The 10,305-nt window shown below is 46.3% G+C and overlaps 1 protein-coding gene across 1 annotated transcript in view; it reads left to right on the top strand.

The window, feature by feature from the left end:
- Positions 1–332: 332 nt before the first annotated feature.
- DDB2 (damage-specific DNA binding protein 2, 48kDa) overlaps positions 333–10,305 on the top strand; it is a 13,590-nt gene continuing 3,617 nt past the window's right edge. Inside the window, 5 exon segments of the mRNA XM_010011958.1 lie at positions 333–504; positions 3,165–3,295; positions 5,693–5,884; positions 6,746–6,891; positions 9,821–9,920. Of these exon segments, the coding sequence (XP_010010260.1) occupies positions 333–504; positions 3,165–3,295; positions 5,693–5,884; positions 6,746–6,891; positions 9,821–9,920 (741 nt within the window).

Genomic DNA, 10,305 nt, shown 5'->3' with positions numbered 1-10,305 from the left:
TGGGGTATTATGTGGTTTCACAGATGTACTTCATGCAGATCTGTGGGTTTCAAGCTTAAAAGTTCGGTGGAAGCACATCTGTCAAAACATATTCTAATGCTTCAGGATGCGTTCATTTTCATATGTGAACAAAGAAGAGTTTATTGAACCTGTTCCCCTCTCCAGCAGAGCACAACAAAAAGCTAGTGTCATGTTGATGAAAGAGGGTGCAGGTATAATCACTACTTTCAGACCACTGGGGTAGTTTCATTCCAGTTTTCCTCTCTGTTCTCTATTTAAGTGTGTCACAGTCTTACCTTCCATGCTTTGTTTGCTTTTAGTGGTCAGACAGAATGGCTCCAGTGAACCAGGCAAAGGACAAGAAGCATGAGAAGGCACATGAGCATCGGCCGGAAGACACGAAATCAGCTGGGAAGAGGAAACTGGACTACAAGGAACTAGGGAATGAGCCACAATCAAAGAGGTTGTTTGTGAGAAAAACATCCAAACCCCCAGAGAAAATCGGTAACATTTCCTCAGATCCTTAATGTTTCTCCCGACCAAATTTACCCTAAATGACAGGCATTGACCAGTTGAAGTGGGAGAATGCCAAGAAGCGTGTTCAGGCATGAGTGTTCGGATGGGGTTATATATCAAAGTGATACATGGACATATACTGGGGCAGTACATCCTCCAGTTACCTGTCTAGTGAGTATGTGTGTGTGTGCGTGGATGCATGCTTCATTTTTGAGACTCTGTACCCTTTGATAGAAGCCTGAAGATGCTGTCACAGCTTATTTGAGGGTTTTTAGACTTCGTGGAGTTCCTGAATTACAGGATGTTTGCTTTATCATAGGACAGCCCAGTCCTGGTAATACATTGTTTTTTCTCCCATTCAATTCTTGCAGTTTCATAGTCATGAAGTTGGCATCTTACAGCATGCAGCCTAAACTGGTGTTTCTTTGCATATTCTAACTTCTGCTGCAGTAAATAGGAATATTTTCTATCTCTGTGTTCAGATTAGGCTGGACACAATTTCTACTAATCACTTCTGCTCATGTGTGTTTTATTCCTTCAGGAGGAGAGGTGATTAAGTTCTAAGGTACTGGAAAGGTTAATGCTTTGCATTATGAAGACATTATGTAGGTTCCAGTTACAATAAGGACTATTTTTGTAGAGTCATGGAATCTTTTAAGTTGGAAAAGACCCTTGAGATCATTGTGTCCAGTTAACCTAGCATGGAGTCTGTTAGCCTGACCAAGTCCACCACTAAACCATGTCCCTAATTGCCACATCTACATGTCTTTTAATTCCTCCGGGGATGGTGATTCAGCCACTTCCCTGGGCAGCCTGTTCCAATGCTTGACCACTGTTTCAGTGCAGAATGTTTTCCTAATAGCCAACCTAAACCTCCCCTGGCACAGCTTAAGGCCGTTTCCTCTTGTCCTATTGCTTGTTACCTGGGAGAAGAGACTGACCCCCACCTCACTACAACCGCCTGTCAAGTAGTTCTAGAGAGCGATAAGGTCCCCCCTGAGCCTCCTTGTTTTTTTCAGATAGAACATTTAATTCCCTTGTTTGTTTAGGAGATCACTGGAGGCACTGCCTTGTGTGGAAAGGTGTTTTTCAACAGTCAAAGATGATAGAGGAGTTTTATGATTTTTACTATTCCCATTGTCTGGTGTCTAACTCCAAATCTGGAGCAGTCAGCAGTGTGAGCAAGGGATGTAGAGACAGGAGTTCTGTGTATAATTGTGGATAGTTAAAGCATCTTCTGTAGTTAATTTAGCTACATGACTTTCATTGGAACTTCATGGCCTGATCTTCAGCTCTGGGAAGCATCTGCAGTTCTGTAAGAGTCAGAAGGAATCAGATGTAGGTAGCACTTTGGAAAAATGAGCACAAATGTATCTTTCCTTAAACCTTTTTTAAAAGATAAGGACCTTTGTATTTGAGCTTTTCCCATTCTGTAGTCCAGGTTGGATTTTTGTGTATTTTAGAAAAACTACTTTTTTCTCCTGAGCCAAATAGGACAAGTTCAGTTTCCTGTAACTGAAACACCTTTTTAAAGGGTTTCTTCCAGCAGATTCTAAAAAGGCCTAAAGTTTCTTTCTCAATAAATTATCCTTCATAATATAAAGGAATTTGGAAAAAATGACTCAATTTCTGTGGATACTAAGTCGTCGGGGGGGGGGGGGAATTAGAATAAAAATACTTTTATACCTGTTTCAACAAGTGTGACAAGTGTTGGCACTATGTTGGCATGTAAACAAAGTTTAGCTTCATACCTGTGCATTTCCAGGCTCCCGTGTTGCATTACAGATTTTGTGTAGGTTCCAATAATACAGAATGATCCCTATGGTTTGGTTTATAAATAAATACCCATAAATGAAAATAGCATTTTTATTTCTTAAGCAATGCATTTATCAGCCAGATCCCCTGGGATGTTACAGACCATTGCCGTGGGGGTGATTAGATCACAGACACGAGACTAAACAGATCCAGGTTTTATGTAAAAGTCCCTGAAGATAAAAGAACGTGGGACATGAACAAAATGCAGAAGCGTGGTGTAGTCTCAGCAAAAATCACTCCAGCCAGAAAGGTTTTCAGGCAGCGAGGAGTCAGCAGGTCTGTTACCAAACCCCACACTCTGCACTGACAGGCTACAGCACAAGCAGATCGAACATTCTGATTGCCAAGGAGGCATTTCAGGAATACTGTGGGAAATCATGTTGCTATGCTTGGGGAATTTTCAGGTTTTCTGCTGGTCACACGTCTGACCTTGCCTTCGCTGTATCCAGGGACTTACCACCTCCCATGGCACATTTCCAAGTTGTTAGGGCTTTGGATAGCTTCATTGTGTTGAGGGTATGAACCATTCAGATTGTATACTGGCCAAGAGATGCATTGCTTTAGTCCTCTCCTGATGTCTTGATAAACCTTTGGCAAGGAGAAGGAAGGTTTAACAAGAGGAAGCACACACAGACCACTGGCAGGCAGTGGGACTCTACACTTGCAGAGGCTGCTGTGCATTAGACATGTCAAAATCATTTAGAGACTTTCATCTTGTGGCTGAAGCTTTTGATGGATGTAGCAGCAAATGCAGATGTCTTCCCATGTTGTTCAGTGAATGAGCATCACGGGCATTGGCTCTCAGTAAGTTTTACTCTTTCCTTTTCTGGCAGGTTGGAGTAGAGGTGGGTCCATGGTGAGAAACAACAGAGTCCTTTTCCATCAGCTGGAGCGGCAGTGCAGCATTGTTCATTACGTGTACCAGAACATGCTGGGAGGCTCCATTCGGGCACAGCTCAGGCAGGTGAGAACCTTCTCCTTCATGACCTCTTGGACATATGTGGTGGGTTGTCTTTGGCTGGATGCTATGTGCCCGCTCCTCAACTGGACAGGGGGAGAGAAATACAATGCTTGTGCGGGCTGAGATAAGGACTGGGAGAGGTCACTCAGCAGCTACCATCATGGGCAAAGCAGACTCAGCTTGGGGAAATCAGCTTAATTTATTACCAGTCAAATCAAAGTAGGGTTATGAGAAATAAAACCAAGTCTTAAAACCACCTTTCCCTTTCCCTTCTCTTCTTCCCAGGCTTAACTTTACTCCCAAATTCTCTACCTCCTGCCCTGCAGTGGCACAGGGGGACAGGGAATGGTGTCTGTGGTCAGTTCATTACACGTTGTCTCTGCTGCTCCTTCTTCCTCAGGGGGAGAACTCCTCACACTCTTCCCCTGCTCCAGCATGGGGTCCCTCCCACAGGAGACAGTCCTCCATGAACATGAGTCCTTCCCATGGGCTGCTGTTCTTCATGAACTGCTCCAGTGTGGGTGCCCCGCAGGGTTCACCAGTCCTGCAGCAAACCTGCTCCACGTGGGCTCCTCTCTCCATGGGGCCACAGCTCCTGCCAGGAGCCTGCTCCAGCATGGCCTTCCCATAGTGGGTATTTGTTCCACCGTGGACCTCCATGGGCTGGTGGGGCACAGCCTGTCTCACCATGGTCTGCACCACAGGCTGCAGGCGAATCTCTGCTCCAGTGCCTGAAGCCATCTCGGAGCTGGCTGGCACTGACTGTCAGACATGGGGGAGGCCTCTAGCAGCATCTTACAGAAGCCACCCATGTAGCCTCCCCCACTACCAAAACCTTGCCGCACAAACCCAGTACAACATTTCAGCTCCTTACTTAAAAACATGATCAACACAAGCAGGGAAACTTTTAAGTTTCTCACATACAGTTTGTGGCTCCAGATCTGGCACACCCTTAAGTTTCTTAATCCTGTATAATGCAAGAGCCGAGGTGGCTTTCCCTTTCAATTGACCCTGGCCTGTCACTCTGTTTTATCCTCTGTTAATTCTGTGTTTTCTTGAATCATATTGTCCCAGCTTTGGCTGGGATGGAGTTAATTTTCCTCCTAGTAGCTGGTGCAATGCTGTGTTTTGGCTTCAGTCTGAGAATAATGCTGATAACACACCGATGCTTTAGTTGTTGCTAAGTAGCGCTTACCCAAAGTCAAGGACTTTCAGTCTCTCATGCTGTGCCAGTGAGGAGGGGCACAAGAAGCCAGGAGGGAACACAGCAAGGATGGCTGATGTGAATTAGCCAAAGGAATATTCCATACCATAGAACATCATGTTCAGGATATAAACTGGGGGGAGTTGACTGGAAGGGACCGATCGCTGCTCGGGGACAGGCTGAGTATTGGTCAGCAGGTGGTGAGCAATTGTATTGTGCATCCCTGTTTGTTGTTTGTTTGCTTTTTGAAGCTCTCTTTTTTGCTATTTCCCTTTTCAGTATTAGTATTACATTACACCTTATTTTAATTACTAAACTATTCTTACCTCAACCCATGGGTTTTACCTGTTCCCACTTCTCCCCATCCTGCTGGAGGGGGCAGCAAGTGAGCTGGGGTTAAACTATGACACATATTTAAACTTATCCACTCTACCAGCTGAGTTACTGCCCAGTGCTACTTTTGCACACTGATCCAACTGTTTTATCACACTAGTTTTGTATTCGCTCTACTTTGCTAACTAGGTTTAGTGTTGATTTTTGGTCTTCACAGACATATTCCATCAAGTCCATAACGTTTTACTGTTTCTCAGAGCCATACTCCTTCTTTCATTTGAAAATAAACTTTTTCTGTAATATCTATAGCTGGGAAGCACCTGGGCAAGCTTTATCTTCTAGATGATTTGTCTTTTTTAAGCATTCAAATGGTAAATCACTGAACTCATCCAAGCAGAACCTATTCCTCAGCTGAATAACAATACAGTGGTGTCGTGGTTTCTCATTCCTTATTTCAAGTGTTCTGTTCACTGTTACGCTGTACAGCTGAGCTGCAGGCGCTTTGGGTGGAGGACCATAATATTGTATCTCTGGATGACGTATAACATTCTGGGATGCTCACTGAAGAGCATTAAGTGACTTTTACTGGTATGGAGGCATCGTCTTTTCCCTTGTTATTTATCCTGCCTTCTTACTGCAGCCCACAGGGCTTCATTTGAAGCGTGGTAACTCAGTTCTCTGCTGCTGAGTGCTGTGGCTGATATGGACTTGCGTGGTCACAGGCTGTTTCCTTGGGGACAGCATGTTCTCTTCACTCTCCAGTGTGAATGTGCTAACACTGATGGCAGAAACTGTTAGCTCTCCTCACTCAGAGACTTTTGGGAATCCCTGCAGAAGTAATAATTCTCTTTCTCTTTTCCCAGTGTCTGCAGCTGCCCTTTCTGCGCTCTCTTGCCTCATACCGCCTCTTTCGAACAGCAAGTCCCTTTGACAGGAGGGTGACATGCCTGGAATGGCATCCAACACACCCTAGTACTGTAGCTGTTGGTTCCAAAGGTGGAGACATCATCCTTTGGGACTATGAAGTACTTACTAAAACCTGCTTCATAAAAGGGGTAAGCCTCTGCATGCATGGAATGGGTGGGAGGGAGGGAGGGAAAACTGGAGTACTCCCAAATACTGCGTATCAAAACAGGTCTGTTGTGGGAAGCACATAACGGTCTTGGGTTGCAGAGTAGCCAGCTATAGGGCAGGATTGAGGTGCAACAGCATGTCTGTTCCTAGGTCCCAGACTATTCTAGCACTGTGGGGAACTGAGGCATGTTGATCAGGTTGATAATGAAGCGGTACTTGGTGTGTGTGCAGTGGAAAACTAATACAGCAACTGGCAAAACAGTTATCTTAAAGGGATGCCAGAAACAAGTAGGCAGAGAGGGTCTGTCTGGTTTAGTCTTGATCTTTCTCTGCTCACCTTTTATTCTGTGTCAGATGAGGAAACGTCTTGGAGTGGGGAGAAACCAAGTTCCTTATCTAAAGTGAGAAACTAAGGTAGAATGAATGGTTTATGTAGCTGGCATTCCCCCTTGTTGCTGTATTCAGCCATTTCCATTCTGCCAGGGGCTCAAAGACTCTCTAACTTTTATTCCCTTTCTAAATTAACATAGCTGTACACTGGGAGGAGGTCTGTCCTCCAGAAATTCCAGAGCCATCTTTCTCTTTTTGTAAACAGTGTGGTGCCAGCCAGGGAATACATAGCCTGGGGACTGAAGGAGTTGCAGTTTTGTCCTCTAAGAGGGCAGCTGTCTGTGACAGCCATCGTGTGGGAAGGCATAGCTGTGTCTGCCTCCTTGAAGGGCTGTGGTGTGTTTCACTGTTGCTGTTAAGGACATAGCAGTGAATGCAGACTTACAGAACACACTGTTCTCCTTTCCCCGTCACTCAGTGGATTTTTCTTTTGTTCATCCCCTTCCTTGTAGATGGGAGCTGGAGGGGCCATCACAGGAATGAAGTTTAACCCTTTTAACCCTAGTCAGCTGTACACTTCGTCAGTTGCCGGCACTACCGCCCTGCAGGATTTTAATGGCAATACTGTCCGGGTCTTCACCAGCACCGAGGACTGGGAGTAAGAAACTCAGAATGCTTTGGGCCTCTGTGTCCTGCTGGCAGAGCACTACAGAGACAGAGAGAAAGAGAGAGATGTTTGTCTCTAACACGTGGGCTTCCTCTTCTACACGTACCTGTCCTTTATCCTCTGAATTCCAGGGATCCTCTCTCTTCCAAAGAGGCTCACTCTCCCTTTTGATTTTTCCCTGAAATGGGGTGGTGGGCAGGAGACAGCTTTACTTCATGAAGGGGAGGGGCACTGATGCTGCTTACTTCCTGTTGTACATGGGAGAGTGTGGGGGTGCCAGTGGATTTCTTCAGCTCTCCGTTCTTAAGCCTCCCATAGCTCTGTGCCCTGGGGACCTCCTAACCTCCTCACCTGTTAGCAATGCTGCTTGTTGTCAGATGGTTTTTACAGGACAATTTATAGTCCCCTCAGTGCTTCTCCATAAATGCCACTGACCTCAAGCAGTGCGTGTCATAAGGATCACTCTGATTCATCCCACCTCACTTTTGGTGCTTCTCTAAAGTACCAAAATTAAGAGTCTGGGCTCCTTCAGTAATGAGTGGAAAGAGGAGATGAATCTCTAGAGGCAACTCTGCCTGTGCTTAGAATCACCCTCTCAGACTTGCTCTTTCTGTGGACTTACAAGGAAGCCTGAGCTCTTCAGTTAGTTACTTCAGTTCAGTGCTTAAAGGTAAGTGAGGGAATTTGGGTTAGCTTCCTCTTTGCTTTTCTCCACCTGATTCTCTATGGGTGGCAACTTTCATGGTTGGTTTCTAAATTAGCTCTTCCAGATGGAGCCTTGTAATAGGGCAGACCCCCCCAAGTAGTGCTGGGATGACTGACCAGGTGAGCAGGGAGGAATAGACTGGGTCCTGGGACACGAGGATCTTGTATCCCAGCAGGATGCCTGTCACAGCAGTGATACCTGGATTTGAAAGGGCATGCCCTTCTCCTGCTGCTGTGAGGACAGGCAGGCTCTGTGGCAGGCCTTTATCTTCATTGGCTTTGTGAAATCTAGTATTTACAGTGAGACTTTATTGTGTGCAGCAGATGAAGTGCTCTTGAGTATCAAAGAGTTTGGGGACTACCAGGTAGCATCCTTCTTTTCTGTCTTTGTGTAGGATTTCCATGTTTCCTCAGTAAACAGATTGGGGGAAAACAACATATCAAAACAACATAACAATAATGATATGACATATCACAGAACATAAAGTTCCTATGTAGTGGGGTTAGCAGTAGGATTTCTCCTTGCCTCACTCATCCTGCCTGCTGGTACCTTGAGAAAGACCAGATACAGCACTGGAAACAGCCTGTAGGAGACTGGTGAATGAAGTCTCTGTAAGAAGAGCTTAGTGCAGAGCTGTCATGAGGTTCTTACGTAGTTTCTGAATGCAGTAGTGCTGGTTTTGCTTGCGATATCCTAAGCCTGGGCTGAGCCAGGTGGTTCACTGCAGATTAGTCCTACCCCATAGGAGAAAAAGCAATCCTGATGATGAGCTTTGCAGCCCAAAGTGGTGGGGTCGAATTTATAGGCTCGGAATGTATGTACTTATATTGGAAACATTAGAAACATGCCCCCCATCAGCAAACTGTGCATTGTACGCAGGGAAACAGCAGCATGTCCCAGGAGATGTGTTGTGTTAAGATTTTATCTTCCACTCTAACCTTGGTGCCTCATGGCTTTGTGTGTATTCCAGAAGGGGCCAGGAGATTCTCTTGGAGACATCAAGTTCAGTCCTTATGAGGCAGCGAAGCTTTTTGTGGCATCAGGGGATGGCACCCTAAGCCTGCAGGACCTTGAGGGCAGAGCGGTGCAGGTGATCTCCCGTGCCCCGGACTGTGGCCATGAGCACCATAATGTTTGGTGAGAAGGGAGCACCACAAGGCTGACTCTGTGTTCCTCGGGGTTAATGCTGCGCTGCTGCTTGTGCTCTGTAACATCTTCATCTTTGCCAGTGGTAGGAGACTTTTTGGTATGAGTTGGTCCCGTGAGAGGACTTGGAGACAGGCTTCACGCTGCTGGGTGGGTGAGAAGCGAGGCAGCCACAGGGCAGGTCTGCTTTTACAGGAGCTGAGCCTGCTGCCTGCATCTTCTGGTATTGCTTTCTGGTGATGCCATCTCCTGGCTTGCAGATGCTGACAGCTTTTCACTTCATAAAGTGCGAGGCGAGAAGAGCAGGACACTTCCTTTCCATTGCCATCAGTGTTCTGTTTGTCCGTAGCAGCTCAGGTAGGGCAGGAAAGCCACAAAACCTTCCTGCACAATTGGAGTTTCAGGTTATTGAGTTTACCCTGCTGCCCTCCTGGAGGCTCCAGGTTCACCAGGTTGACTTTCATGACCGTGAATTCTAGAATGATTTATCTTTGCAAGTGAAGGTTTCCCAGCAAGTTCCTGAAGGACCCCAGCTTTATTCTTGCTGCTCTTCCCCTCCCAGCAGAGCTGGGCTTAAGACCTATGTCTTTATCAGATGAGGCTCTATTCAGTTTTGTGTCCTGGGGCATGAAGTAGAGGCAGTTTGATGTGCAACTTGCCAGTCCAAAGCTTTTGTCTTTTCTTTACTGCTGCTTCAGTGTTTGTGGGAAATGCCATTTTAAAGCTGTTTCTTTGTTTGTCAGTGTCACAAGGGTGTTCTGATCTTTCCTAAGGTGCGTCCATGTGCAGGCACCAAGTGGCTCATCAGCCTCCATGTTAAGGAGTTATGTTCCACTGTCCAAATGTGTTACACTCCATCTGATGAACACTTCACAAACGACTAGGCAGTTATTTCATATTCAGTGAGCAACAGAAAGCATTGCTGATACTCAGGCCCACACCACCAGGCAGGAGATAGCACTCACGGTCTGTTGCAGTCTCCCTTGTCAGGGACGAGGCGTGAAGCAGAGCTCCGCTGCCTTCCCTTGCCGGCGGGAGGCAGCACTGATGTTGTGTCCTTCCCCCTAGTTGCTGGTACTGCAGCGTTGATGTTTCTGCAAGCTGCCGTGCGGTGGTGACCGGTGATAATGTGGGCAACGTGGTCCTGCTCAGCACTTCTGGTGAAGAGGTTTGTATGGCTCCATGCAGCGTCTCCTCTACGGGAATCTTCATGGCTAATGTGCTTTCCTACACTACAGGGGCCCTGGAAAGAGGAGCAAGTGCTTTGCAGCTCAGGAGATGAGTCTGCTCATTGTCTGGGTGGTGAGAAGTCTTCCACTCCTGCCATTCATTGGACATTTTCACACTGTTGAGTGTAGTAATAGTAATTTCCCAACAGGGACTGTGTTGTGTGCTACCCCTTCCTTAGAAGTATTTGCTACTGGCCAGAGCAATTGTGGGGTAACCTGAAGATGTGAGCACCCTCTGCCAACAGCCGTCACCTTCCAGAAATTTACTGCACTGATGCGAGTCAGTTAGGAGATACTGCTTGGATGTATATACCCTTCTGTGAC

This window comes from Nestor notabilis, unplaced genomic scaffold (assembly GCF_000696875.1).
Source record: "Nestor notabilis isolate BGI_N333 unplaced genomic scaffold, ASM69687v1 scaffold4013, whole genome shotgun sequence".
Lineage (NCBI taxonomy): Eukaryota > Metazoa > Chordata > Aves > Psittaciformes > Psittacidae > Nestor > Nestor notabilis.
The sequence above is the reverse complement of the archived record's forward strand: the minus strand, read 5'-3'. Positions and strand labels throughout refer to the sequence as shown.